The 14,915-nt window shown below is 40.3% G+C and overlaps 1 protein-coding gene across 9 annotated transcripts in view; it reads right to left on the reverse strand.

The window, feature by feature from the left end:
* The window catches only part of SPIN1 (spindlin 1), a 55,878-nt gene that overhangs the window by 12,855 nt on the left and 28,108 nt on the right, over positions 1-14,915 (reverse strand). For 8 of the 9 annotated variants that reach the window (XM_052778485.1, XM_052778482.1, XM_052778479.1 and 5 more), the window contains 2 exons: positions 9,584-9,809; positions 530-578 (listed from right to left, as the gene is read on the reverse strand). In XM_052778485.1, coding sequence (XP_052634445.1) covers positions 530-578; positions 9,584-9,635 — 101 coding nt within the window. In that variant the 5' untranslated portion in view covers positions 9,636-9,809. Of the gene's footprint in view, positions 1-529; positions 579-9,583; positions 9,810-11,901; positions 12,036-14,915 lie in introns of those variants that run through there. The other variant, XM_052778480.1, reaches the window with a different exon arrangement.

Raw genomic sequence — 14,915 nt, forward strand, 5'->3', positions numbered from 1 at the left:
AAGCAGGTATCCTTCACACACAAATAGCAGCTTCCTTACAGAAGTATTTCAGTATATTCTTTATTTTAGAAAAGTGAAAAATCCTTTTCAAAACTACAGTTGTAGTCAATACAAGATTAGATATTTCTAAGATTACTTCCAGACTGCGTTATCAGTAAGCATGCTTTGCAGTTTTTATTGGCCTGGTGACAATGCATGAACTCCGTGCCAGAGAACAGAGATCCTACAGTACACATGGCTAATTTCTGGCTTGCAACTCCCCTCTGAATTCCAGAAAGAATTACAAAATTGTATTCAAGGATAATTGCATATTAACAGTCAAAATGATGTTTAAAACTTTATTTGTGGGGCATTCTTTCCTACCACCCTCCTGAAAGAATCGAAAGTCTGATTCTACACATATATACAGACTGAATATTACTCTACATGATTTTCAAGAACAAAGCGAGTGGAACAATACAGATGCATTTCTAGAACAGTACTTCCAGTTATTGAGAGCTATACTTTAGTAAAAATATTAACAACTTACTTGTGGGAAGTTCTTTTCTTCATTATGCTGGCAGACACTCCTGCATGACCTACAATATAAATTATGTTGGAATTACTGAAAAATAAAGTGTGTATACAATGCCAAAAAAGCCACCTGAAACAAAAGTTTTCCTTTTGAATGTGAAAATGTAAAGAATCCAAACACTTCATATATGACTGATCAATGAACTGCTACAACAGGAAAAGGCTCTGCAGAGACAGACACAGGCTACATGTTTATGAAGCTGTGGTGGGTTGACACTGGCTGGATGCCAGGTGCCCACCAAAGCTGCTCTATCACTGCCTCTCCTCAGCTGGACAGGGGAGAGAAAACGTAACGAAAGGCTCTCGGGTCAAGATAAGGAGAGGGTTATAACTCAGCAATTACCGTCACGGGCAGAACATACAACTTGGGGAAAACTAATTTAATTTATTACCAATCAAACCAGAGTAGGGTAATGGGAAATAAAACAAGATCTTAAAACACCTTTCCCCCACCCCTCCCTTCTTCCCAGGCACAGCTTCACTCCCAAATTCTCTACACCACCACCCCCCCCCAGCAGCACAGGGGGACAGGGGATGGGGGTTACAGTCAGTTTGCCACACCTTGTCTCTGCCGCTCCTTCCTCCTCAGGGGGAGGACTCCTCACTCTTTCCCCTGCTCCACCATGGGCTCCCTCCCTACAGGAGACAGTTCTCCATGAACTTCTCCAACATGAGTCCTTCAAATGGGCTACTGTTCTTAAAGAACTGATCCAGCATGGGTCCCTTCCACAGCAGGCAGTCCTTTGGGCACAGACTGCTCCAGCGTGGGTCCCCGATGGGGTCATGAATCCTGACAGCAAACCTGCTTTAGCACGGGCTCTTCTCTCCATGGTCCACAGGTCCTGTCAGGATCCTGCTCCAGTACGGGCTTCCTCCTTTGGGCTTCCACTTGCTCCGGTGTGGAGTCCTCCACAGGCTGCAGCAGGACAGCCTGCCTCACCACCGTCTTCCCCACGGGCTGCAGGGCAATCTCTGCTCTGGTGCCTGGAGCACCTCCTCCCTCCCTCCTTCTTCACTGACCTTGGTGTCTGCAGGGCCGTATCTCTCACCGTTCTCGCTACCCCCTTCTCCGGCTGCACTTGCTGTGCAGCAACTTCTCCCGTCTTAAATCTGTTCTCCCAGAGGCGCCACCAGTCGCTGATTGGTTCGGCCTTGGCCAGCGATGGGTCTGACTTGGAGCCGGCTGGCATTGGCTCTGTCGGACAGGGAGAAGCTTCCAGCAGCTTCTCACAAAACCTTGCCATGCAAACCTAATACAGAAGCTCAGGGATAAACACAAGGAGTGACCACAACTATTAAAAAGAAAGCTGAACTTAACACAACAGGGGCCTGTGTGGTCTGTGTTCTAGGAAAACGGCTGTAACAGTTGCGATGATCAATCAGCTACAACAGTTAAGTCAATCAACTGGCTGTGTAACTTTTCATCCTTGCATTAATCAAAAGGGTACAAATAAACATCTTTGAGCTAGCCAGACCAGCACTGGGGAAGTATATACACATCTCAGCCTAACAGAGTACATAGAAAACAAACAATGAACAAAAACAGCTTTGTTTTTTTGTCCAGCATGGGTCCTTTCCACGGGCCGATCTTCAGTCACAGACGGCTCCAGCGCGGGCTTTCCCATGGAGTCACAGCCATCTTGGGGGGCATCCCCCAGCTCCGGCGTGGGGTCCTCCCCAGGCTGCAGGTGGGCATCTGCTCCCCCGCTCCCCTCCATGGACTGGGGGGGGACAGCCTGCTGTCTCACCACGGGCTGCAGGGGCATCCCCTCCTCCAGAGCACCTCCTCCTTCACTGACCTTGCTGTCCGGAGAGGGGTTTCTCACATTCCAATCTCCTCCCCCGCTGCAGGTTCCACTTCTTAAATCTGTTCTCCCAGAGGCACTACCACCATCACTGATGTGCTCGGCCAAGGTCGCTGATGGGCTCAGCCTTGGCCACTGGCAGGTCTGACTTGGAACCAGGGAAGTTTCCAGCAGCTTCTCACAGGAGACACCCTTGCAGCCCCCTGCCCCACTACTAAAACCCCACCACACAAACCCAAAACAACTCCTCTATGTTTTTAACAGCAGCATGTGAAAGACCATTTCCCTAATACGAGCTTACACTAAAAAGATGCATGACATTTTAATGAGTGATGCCTATGATGTCATATTGCTATATCTTAATGACTTAAAATGTTTTTGAGAGAAAATAATTTTTTTAATTAACTTTTAACATACACATATATTGCTGATCATCTCCTTCACCTAATCATTGCGGAACGTAACAAAGCAGTAACCTCGCTTATATAAATTCTCCTGAAACAGCTTTGGACAGAAACCTAATTAGCATTAGTTTTTCTGTCTTGTGTCCAGTTCAAAGCAGAAAAGCATTTAAAAAATCCCAAACATTTCAAGGGCAGTATCTTCATGCAAATCTTTCAAGAGAAAAAAAACATCTGTGTACCAAGTGTTTTGCAGTAAAGCAAAGTTTGGTCACAAGCGGCAAAGTCACTTCAAAGATGTTAATACTAATCAGAGAACAATAAAGGAGAGTTACCACATTCTATACAGCATGAATGCCATTGACTGGGTTTAAATCCACATTCTTTACCTCCTTTTAACTATGGAAAGACAAGTTCTTGGTAGAACACTCCATGAAATTCCATATTTTAGGTAACACTCAAAATACTCTCTAAAACTAAATTGCCCTTTAACATAAAAATGGAAAAATAAATACTGAACAAAAAATGAAGTAAATGGATTAGTTTTAGTCTTCTTTGAAATAACCAGTAAAGACTCAAACTTTGATGAGTCAGAGGAAGGAGAAAATGTTTATGTCTCAGCCACTTATATAAGAGCACAGAAACACATTTTTTATAACAGAAAGTGAACACAAACTCCAACTCCAGACAAGAGCAACAGAATTAAGCATTTGTCAGGTGGTCTGTGTGTTTTCTGAGGCTCATAACAGGTCCTTATAATAGATCCTTAAAATTCAACAGCAAAACTAGAAACCATGTTCCTGAATACTTCTACTTTGCTCTAGACAAAGGAGAAGACAAGGCACACTAAAACAAACATTCTTTCAGGATGTTGACTCCAAGGGAAGTATACATGTAATTTCAACTGGGGATTATAGGAGGAGAGAATAGGGAGAAGGATCAGAGAAAGCTACTTTCAATGTTTTTATTCACATCAGACAGCACCCTCCATTCAATCCATGAAAATAAGATAGGCTGTTCAAAACACACCACCGATATCTTACTTCTCTCAATATCCCCTGTGTTTACAAAAAGCAGCAAAAGCTAGATGTTTTTAAGTTGTGTCTCAGAATCTCCTGTGGTAAGACAAGTAATCCCACAGGAATTATTCTGTATCTGGAGGCTATTTCGGAATTACTTTCAGGGACCTAGGAAATACTTTGACATGCTTACTAGCACCTAGTATTGCCCAACCTCAATTTAAAAAGAGTTTGGGGAAGGAAGAGAGTGCTTTTAATTGAAGTAGACCAGAAGAAGTACAGAGATAAAAGGAATTCTGACTCTGCCAAAAGATTTCACTGCAATCCTAAGCACATCTAGGAGTGGGATCTCTTTTCTTAGTTCACAAAGACAGTACTGAAACAATTTACACTTGCTTTTAAATGGGGAAAAACTACAAAAGTTTGTATATGACTTAATGCGTCCTAGTTCTTTTCTTTAAGAAGAAATTACTTTACATTTTCAAACAATCCAGTAAAGGCATGACAATTGTTCCTGACCATCATGCAGTTTGGTGGGATTCTGTACTTCTGGGAGATAACTGCTAGGAAGGACTCCAGAAGACCATGCCTTTCACTTATACGGCATTAAACAGATGATCACTAGACTAAAAAAAGGCCAAATATAAGTGTAAACACAAGGGTAAACACAACTTATTTTACAATCAATTATACTATGTAACATTAATTAAAAAGAAAAATAATCTGTATTCCCCTATATTGGAGACACCATACACTTAACTAGAGACAGGCACATGCCATGCACAGGAACAGTTGGCTGATCTACTGAAACTATGCCCTTGAAAGCAACTCTATACTGTGACAAACTCATAGACGCTGTAGCTACGTACCCTACCTACTGTTGTGAAAAAGTGTTTAGCTTTCCTTCTTTTCTCCATCTTCAATCCTACCCTTTATTTCTCAAGATGGAACTATGAAGTATGTGGTGCAGTAGAGATAGATTTCAAAAGCCTACAAATTTTTATCAAAAGTACCTCTTCCTTTACACCTACTTACAGCAAATAAATACATTTCCTTTGTAGGCAGACAGACAGGACAAATGAAAATTGGCTTTTTCAAAGAAGCCACTACACCTGTAATGTCACTGATTGATTAGTCTCTACAATAGGATGAAATCAGTCAGCTGCAAAAAGCTTTGGTAACGCATTAAATTTTGCCCTATATGAATACCTGACACAAACACTAGTTTATCTATACCTCCAGATAGTTTTTTATAGCCTGTACATGATCCAAGAGTCTCCTAGAATCCCACGATTTTATGATTTTTACATGATTAACAGATCAAATATAAAGCTTGTACACTATTTCCATGTTTTCACCATATCTTTTAATCAGGAGGAAGAATGAATAAGAGACAGACTATACTAATGCTATATTATCTACTCCCAGATAACAGCAATTTTATAGACAGGACTTAAATTTTCCACTTGAAGTATCTAGCTGTTCTGAAACACTACATGTTCAGATAGTTTCTTGGAAGTGGCAATTGTCTTTAAATAAGGAAGGCAATAAATGTTAAAATAAGATATTTGCATCAATAATGCTGTAAAGCACAGCAAAAATCTTGTTAAAGTTACTTGTTAAATGTGCAAGACTGTTTTTACAGTTCTTCTAGCAAATCAGCGAGCTTCCCAAGAGCAAGCCTCCCAAGAGCACCTAGTCCAACCCCACTGCTACAGGAAGGGACTTTTCTCTAGATCAGGTTGCTCAAAGTCCCTAACCTGACCTTGAACGCTTCCAGTGATGGGGCATCCACAACTTTTGGGCAACATGTTCCAGTGTCTCACCACCTTCATTGTACAAAATTTCTTCCTTATATTCAATCTGAATCTACCCTCTTTTGTTTAAGGCCATTACCCCTTGTCCTGTCACCACAGGCCTCAGTAAAAAGCCTTTCTCCATCTTTCTTATAAGACCCCCTTAAGTATTGAAAGGCTGCAGTAAGGTGTCCCCAGAGCCTTCTCTTCTGTGGGCTGAACAATCCCAACTTTCTCAGCCTTTCTTCACAGGAGAGTTGTTCCAGCCCTTTAGCCACTTTCATGGCCCTTCTGTGGACCTGCTCCAACAGGTCCACGTCTTTCTTGTACTGGGGGCCCCAGAGCTGTATGCAATACTCCACGTGGGGTCTCACAAGAGCAGAGTAGAGGGGGAGAATCACCTCCCTCAACCTGCTGGCCACACTTCTTTTTGTGCAGCCGAGGATACAATCAGCTTTTTGGGCTGTAAGTGCACATTGCTGGCTCATGTCCAACTTTTCATCCACCAGCACACAAGTCCTTCTCTGCAGGGCTGCTCCCAAACCATTCATCTCCCCATCTGTATAGATATTGGGGATTGCCCCAACCCAGGTACAGGACCTTGCACTTGGCCTTGTTGAACTTCATGTGGTTCGCACAGGCCCACTCCTCAAGCCTGCCAAGGTCCCTCTGGATGACATACTTTCCCTCTAGTTAATCAACTGCACCTCTCATCTTGGTATAATTTGCAAATTTGCTGAGGGTGCACTAAATCCCACTGTCCATGGCATTGACGAAGATACTAAATAGTACTGGTCCCAGTATGGACCCCTGAGGGACAGCACTTGTTACTAGTTTCCAGTTGGATATTGAACTGTTGACTGTAACTCTTTAGATGCAGCCATCCAGCCAATCCACCAAACCCATACTTCTCCCATTATGTAGGTAATAGATGTCATACTCACCCCCATTGTTATTGTCATTGCTAATTATTTCAAATAAAGTAACTGTCAAGTTCAATAATCACTTAAGTAGGCTAAATCCTTAACATTCCCAAGTAAGGAAAAAAAAACCCCAAGCCCACCCCAAAAGATCACCATGACTACTTTAAAAGTCTATAAAAAGTCACAAGGATCACTGACATGTAGTTAATCCTAATGTGCAGAACACTGCCACAACTGCAGGACTAAAAGTCTTTCTTCCCTAGCAAATAAACTTCTAACCTAAAACTGAGGAAGACTATCTCCTTCCCTGTTCATAACCAAATTCTCCCTTCTAAAAAGAAGAGGGGGAGTTGCCACCTAAACCACTCTGTCACTGTACCTGGTTGCGCTTTTAATAACTTTATCTCCTAGAGACACTTTTTAAAAAAAAACCAAAATAACCCCCACCCCAAACAACTAACTTGCTATAATCTTCATTTATATCACACTGCAAGGCCTCTCTTTCAGCCATCAAATAATATTATAATCTCTGATGAACTCAATTACTGCATTTGCTATTCTTTTCAAAGGAAGAATTTGACCACTATCAGTGAAACTACCACTGTGATAAACAGACGTTCTTTCTAGCTGCCTTTAGGAGTCCCATGCCCAATCTTCATTGCAGAGTGAGCTATGCAGTCTCCTAATGGCAGCTGCCTACTGCACTCTTTTCTAATGCACATCCATAATCAAGAAATAAACAGCACATAATTCCACATGCTGCCCCCCCCCAAAAGCAGTAAAAGCTATCTAGCCTCAGCCCACCATATATGATAAGGAGGAGAAGCAACAACAGCAAGGAGGTCAGCAGCTGCCTTCCTCAAGAATATAATAGCCAGAGACTGAAAGCCAGCAACACCCAAGCCTAGGCCACAACTATGCCAACAGTTGAAGGAGACCAAATGTGCATGATTTATGGGTTGTATTTAAGCAACAGTGATACTACATTAATCAAATTAATATAAGTTAAGGACTTCTCAGTTATGATTAAAAAACTTCACAGAGAAAAGTATAGACAAATTGTAACTGTTGTACAAGGATATTAAAATGCAAAAATGGCATCCAAAGAAATCTGTGTGTCAATTTTAATGACAGTCTGGCACGGTGACAGCTATAGGACAAACTATAATGAACAAATAATAGAAAATGTGACTCTTCAAAATACATCTATGAATTTATTATCTTTTAAGAGCCAAAAGAACAAATAGGTAGCAAAATTTTCTTCTCAACACATCAAAGTAAAATATCCTAGCTTAACTTGTTTGGTTTTTAGAAAAAAAAAAAAAGCTAGCCACATAATCACTCTCTAAAGTTTTGAGTTACAACACTTGAAATCTGTGCTGCAGTTTTGTTGGTCATTGTATGTCACATTGAAGTCATTAGATAAAATTCTTCTAACAGTTCCCTTAAAAACCTAGTGTCTGAATTCTTTGAACTTGGGCACAGTGCCCAGTTAATACTTAGAAGTCAACAAGACTGAAATTAAGTACCAGGTCAAAGCCTGCTCTCCTTTCTTTTCTCTTACAAATACAATTCTACTCCCACAGGTATTCCACTAGTGTCAAGGGGAAGGACAACTCATCCGTTGACAGAATGAAAACTCACTGAACCAAGTGCTTAAGCCTTTGTACTGAGTCTCTCCTTTGAAACATTTATTAAAAATATTTGCTGAAGTTACATTTGAAATCAATAGATGTTTTGTGACAGCAAATTAACATTAATATAAGGTAGTCGCAGGTAAACACAGTTTTGAAACTTTCCAAAGGGTTTCAGAGAAATTTTCCAGTATCAGTTGCTTCAGTTCTCAATGAATTGGATGAGTGTTTGAAAGCACCAGAATGGACTATTGCTTGGATATTTTAAAAGTTAACTGAGCTTTCCCAATTACAGATGACAGTTGCTTGGTTTCTTAAGATTTTTATAAAAGCACCAATTCACAATGGTGATGGAAAATATGCTGCATCATATGTCTACAAAATCTTTCCCCACACAGGTCACTGACTAATAACTTTTGCTGCAGCACAGAATAGGAAGGGCACCCCCCCCCCCAAAACCCCAGAAAGTAATTTCATGACAGAAAAAAAATGACTAAATATACAAAACAATTTACATTACCTAAATAAGTTAAACTAAAAAGGAAATAATTTAACAGAGGAATGAACAACATTCATCTGTAACCTTTTAATTCTCAAACTGCTGGCCTGTAGAATTCCTAATTTGCAAACAGTAACTTCTAGTCCCTGTACCACACTAGTTGAGGTAGAATGTACAGCTGAAGCAGAGTCTAGCTTAATTTATACAGGACCAAGTATCAACCTACAGAACAACTCTTCATTAGTCACTTGATGCTTTTTTTGCATCATCGCTGATGATTGAGGAGACTGACATTGCTGAGGACTGACTGAGATTCATTAGTCTTTTAAGCTGCAAAACTTTGAATAAGCCTAACTAGTCATAAGAATATGAATGCTTACTCACATTTTGCATTTCTCTGAATAAAAAGTTGCTTTAAAATATTCTAACCTATTTCAGTTTAGAGAACACACACAGTAGCAACAGTATTTGCATTTTTTTAGTGAGTTCAAGAGATTCTCTTTTACAATTACGAGCTGATCAGCTTCTTTAAAACTATAGAGTTTTACACTAAGTTATAAATATATGGTGAATAAATTTCTGTATGTTCCAGCACTTCCAAGATGAACAAGAGAAATTCTCCCCTTAATATGGCAATGTAATCCTACAACATTGATCTTGTTCCTTTTTAGAATTTTATGCAACTTACAGTTTTAATAAAACTTTGATATTATAGACTATATTAAACACTGCTTATATGTACATCCATACTGCCGAATTAAATTTACGTATGCCTTTTCAATTCATCAGCTTCTGTAACAAAAGTAAATGTTCTTTTAAGACAGGAATGATATCACCTTCATAAAACTATTAACATATTTAAAAAAAAAAATCTATAAATAAACACACTTTTTACCCACTAAAACCATCAATCCACCCAGAAAAGCACCTCACCTGCATCAGCTCTGGACCTCTGACCTGGTGATTTTCCAAATGGGGTCTTCATTCATCTGTGTTTAAGTGAGCAGCAAAGCTGCTGTACTAGGGTGAAAATCCAGTTCTTCCCAACTCCCAGGATATCTTCTTACTCTTAGAATAAGACAGCTACTTATTAATCCACCATTCAATCATGAATTTGTCCTTCCTCAAATGTAGAAGATGCCCTTTCAACTACAGTAGTCTGAAAAACAGAACAGGTAAAGTATAAGGAGTTTGATTTGAGATTTGGTTAAGATAAGCATTAACTGACTTGGTTAAGATAAAAAATACTTTGTTTCACTTTAATGCTTGTTTTCGTACTCAACAGGAAATTCCTTCATATGCTGCTACTCTGAAAACATTCAGCAAACAGAGGGCATACAGGCAAGAATACAGCAAAACAAATACTAGGGCTGCTACTTTTCCCTCATATTCACAGGCAAGTCAACCATTTACAGAAGGAAAACTGCTTAAAAACCACTGAGCTTAGTACAGGGAAGAATGACTACTAGCTTAGAAGAAACTGTACTACCTTTGCCAGAGGTAAAGGACAAATCAACTATTTCCATTTATTAGAAACAAAACACCCATACACCCACATGGCAGAATAACTTTGCTTTATAAAAGTTAAAAAAAAAAAGTCTGTTGAAAAAAAATCCAACAGCAAGGGTATCAAAAACACTGATTCCACTGCAGTGACATCTCAAGCCACCAATTTAAGTCATTGGTTCACAGAAGATCTGCAGAAGTTTTTGGGAATTCTCTACACCTAAACGCATCAGATTCCTAAAACATTTAGTCATCACATTCTTCTCCATGAGGCAGGTAAGTAAGGACAACTTTTTAAAGTCTTTTTCAGGACTGAATTACAGAAAGTTGTTGTGGTGGGTTGACACTGGCTGGATGCCAGGTGCCCACCAAAGCTGCTCTATCACTGCCTCTCCTCAGCTGGACAGGGGAGAGAAAACGTAACGAAAGGCTCTCGGGTCAAGATAAGGAGAGGGTTATAACTCAGCAATTACCGTCACGGGCAGAACATACAACTTGGGGAAAACTAATTTAATTTATTACCAATCAAACCAGAGTAGGGTAATGGGAAATAAAACAAGATCTTAAAACACCTTTCCCCCACCCCTCCCTTCTTCCCGGGCACAGCTTCACTCCCAAATTCTCTACCTCCCCCCCCCCCCCCCCCGCAGCAGCACAGGGGGACAGGGGATGGGGGTTACAGTCAGTTTGCCACACCTTGTCTCTGCCGCTCCTTCCTCCTCAGGGGGAGGACTCCTCACTCTTTCCCCTGCTCCACCATGGGCTCCCTCCCTACAGGAGACAGTTCTCCATGAACTTCTCCAACATGAGTCCTTCAAATGGGCTACTGTTCTTAAAGAACTGATCCAACATGGATCCCTTCCACAGCAGGCAGTCCTTTGGGCACAGACTGCTCCAGCGCAGGTCCCCCACGGGGTCACAAGTCCTGCCAGAAAACCCACTCCAGCATGGGCTCTTCTCTCCACAGGCCCTGTCAGGAGCCTGCTCCAGCGTGGGCTTCCCACAGGGTCACAGCCTCCTTCAGGCTTATCCACCTGCTCCACCGTGGACGTCCATGGGCTCTGGGGTACAGCCTGCCGCACCACGGTCTTCCCCACAGGCTGCAGGGGAATCTCTGCTCTGGTGCCTGGAGCACCTCCTCCCCCTCCTTCTTCACTGACCTTGGTGTCTGCAGGGCCATATCTCTCACATGTTCTCACTCCTCTTTTGGGCTGCAGTTTGTTGTGCAGGTTTTTTTCCCTGTTCTTAAATTTGTTATCAGAAGTACTACCACCGTCCTCAACTGGCTCGGCCTTGGCCAGCGACGGGTCCGTCTTGGAGCCGGCTGGCATTGGCTTTATCAGACACGGGGAAGCTTCTACCAGCTTCTCACAGAAGCCACCCCTGTGGCCCTGCCGCTGCCAAAACCTTGCTGTGCAAACCCAATACACTTGTCATCACCTGAAAATCTGAAGAATCACAGGTTAACTTATTTCAGACTAACATTTTTGGACAGGAAATTTTTACCCAGATTAATCCATTACTTCAGTGCTACACACAGCTAAGACCAGTGAGGTCAGATCATCCTTTTAGCCTCATTTCCTTAAGAAATGTCATTGCTGCAATCATGTTCTCTGTATCTGTTAATCCCCACTGGTCTTCCCTCTTTTACTTCAGTTTTGGAAGCTGCTGTCAACTGTCATGCAGGGGTTAAAAAACACAGGAATGGCCCTAAATAGTGACCCAGCTGAAGGAAAAAAGTGCACCTTATGCTCATGCCTTACTGAATAAGGGAACATACAGGGACATGCCTTGAGGTATGGTAGAACTGTTATGCAGAAAAATGCATTTACATCTAAGAACACTTGTCAATTCTTCCACGAATCGCACCCATTAACTTCTAGGAACATTAGAGCAACACAGATGAATACTCCTAGGAAAAAAACAGCAATAGGGAGACAGACATTCAGTAGTTTGCAGCTTTTAGAAAGTTCCCTACTATGTTTGGAAGAGCTAACTTAAACATTCAGAGTCAGGAATTTGTAAGAATTAGTGAAATTAAAGTTAAAAATTCATTTACAGGAACTGACTGGTTTTTCCACATTTCATCTCTTCCTGAAATCTACTGGTGTACACAACAACACTGATTGACACCGTGGCAACAATAGTCAACTTTTTAAAAGCACTTGAAGATACAATAGGAAGCAATTAGCTTAACTACCTTACTAAAACACAACATAAGGATTGTTTTTTTCTACTAAACTAAAAAAATATTTTACTATGGATTAAAATACATTAGTACAGAAGCACCACTGATTATGAAAACAAACTCCGAATTCAAAGCACTGCGGTGATATACTACCATATTCAATCTCACAGTCACAGCATATGCATACGAGAGATATCCAATTTTTTCCTCCAGGAGAGCTACTGGTTGAGAATCAACTGTAATCTAGTATTATATTATTCTACTTTAAAAAAACCCCAAAACCAAAACACAAAACCAAAGCCCAACAAAACAGCCCCTCAAACCCCCGAAAAACATAAAGCAAACAACTTACCACCACAAAACCACAAACTGTGAAAATCCTTCAGCTTTAGAAACTAACATACCCTTTTGCAATAAGCCTTTCACCTGTTATTCAAGCAGCTGTAAATATTGCATAACACCTGTATGTATTATATATTCCCCACCCATCATTTCCAATTCATGGCGAAAATATAAAGTACTATATAGATATTTTAATTTCACTGGTTGTTAAGTAACTATGTTTATAAAGATAACTAAACCACCACAAAAGTTGTGGTCTTCTACCAGTTAACTTTTTATGGTCATTACTATGCCACAAATCTGAAGTCATACCTCTAAAAAGGAAAATTATTTTCTAATACTTTTAAAGTCACAATTCATTCACTAGCACTTCATGAAGTTTTTCACTGTGCTCTCTGAACCCAAGGTCACAAGGCTACTGAAGTCAAAACTTGATTCAGCAGTTCAAACTGATTTTCTAGAAACTAAGCCAGTAACTGTTACTAATTCAAAACCCCACCAAAGATTTTCACTAAAAGCAAATGAAACTTGAGTTTTTCTAAAACTAGAATTCTGAATTCAATTTACATTTCAGTTGCACACTGACAGTTCTGAAGATATTAAGGAGGGATAAAACCTGATTTTCTGAAAATAAAACTGATGTACTTTGAGAACATTTTGACTTTTAAAGTATATGTAACTCACTCACTTGATTAAAAATAAACCAAAACCCATAAAATGTAGAATTATTAAATATGATGAAGAACAAAACAACACATTTAATGCCATCAGGCAAATATCTTAAACTCTTAATATGGAAAATCATCAAGAAAAAATTAACTCACAAAATGCAAAAACTTTTGTAACAAATCTTATTACATGTCTCAAAGAATGCCATGTTCCACATAAAAGTGGAAAACACAAACCCAAAACATGCTTCTGATGTACGCAGTAGCAATAAGCTATACTGTTAAGGAAGAGTAGAAGCTCCCTGTTTGGATGTGTATGACTTATGAAACAATCAACTTTTTAGGGTAATTCTGTTGGTAGCAGCAGATATAGCAAAAACAACACAAGCAGCTTTTTTGGATCCAAAGTGACTCATCCAAAACAAGTTATACTAGTCTTTACAGACTGCCAGTAACTTTCAGAAGAGAAGTGCCACTGCCTACCAGTTCGGCACCGATTTCCCCAACACCTGACAGCACAGGTCACTAGCACCACAGCTGCAGGTTTCACTTAAAGACAGGCATTCTTTTCACTTGTCATCAGCTGCAGCTACTCACCAGCCCAGGTGTTTTGCTTGTTTGTTTTTACAAACCTTCCTAGATCACAGCTCACTTACACAAAAAACAATGCAGAAGTTAGATGACTACTTTGTCTGATAGCATTCTAAACATCGTGGAGTGTTTCACAGAAGGTTAAATGTTAGACTAAAAATGCAAGCCCTAGAAATTGTCAATCATACCAGTTTTAATAAGAATAGTACAATCATACTATTAGAGTAGGGAGGAAGACACAATATTAAGACAGAAAAAATAAAGCTGTGTTAAAAAATTATTTTTGCAGTATAAAGGCAAACGGAGGAAAACCCAGCACACACAGACTGCAGCTTTCACTGTGAACCAGCTTAACGCCCTCTATAAACTTAGTTCTTTAGAGACTTCAAAATGTTTTTATATGTGCTTTTAACACCATGAAAATAAGTGTAACTGTTGCCTCAAGCCTTCAAAAGACTGATTAACTAGTAAGGCGGTGTTGATAAGTTTAAAGAAAAAAAAAAACCCAAACATGAGAAGTGTGGTACGTTTGCTATTCAAGGACTGTTTAGATTATGTGTACTCAAGGTAATGCTTATCTAGTTTAAGATTATGCTTACAATAGAGGATGCTTGAAGAGTCACAGACTTGCCAATAATGGACATACATGCTCTTTCGGCTTGCAGAAAGGAGGGGTTGGCAAGAGAAACAAAGACCCTGGTGTCCTCATATAGGCACGACCTTAAAAGGACAAAAGAGTATTCTTCCCCAAAGGGCCACCAAAGACCACCAGAGACCCCGCGCACAGGCGTAAAAGACTCTGGGATGATTGCTCAAGGGAACAACACATCATGCTTGCTCAACATAACGAATATGCAATAGTTAGGCAGAACATATGTATTAGATAGGTGTGGTGTTTTAACTACAGTGTATAAGTATGGACTGAAAACCTCAGTTACGTGTGCTCGATTTGTGGAAATCTTCCACCTTG

The sequence above is a fragment of the Harpia harpyja genome, chromosome Z, assembly GCF_026419915.1.
Source record: "Harpia harpyja isolate bHarHar1 chromosome Z, bHarHar1 primary haplotype, whole genome shotgun sequence".
Classification (NCBI taxonomy): Eukaryota; Metazoa; Chordata; class Aves; order Accipitriformes; family Accipitridae; genus Harpia; species Harpia harpyja.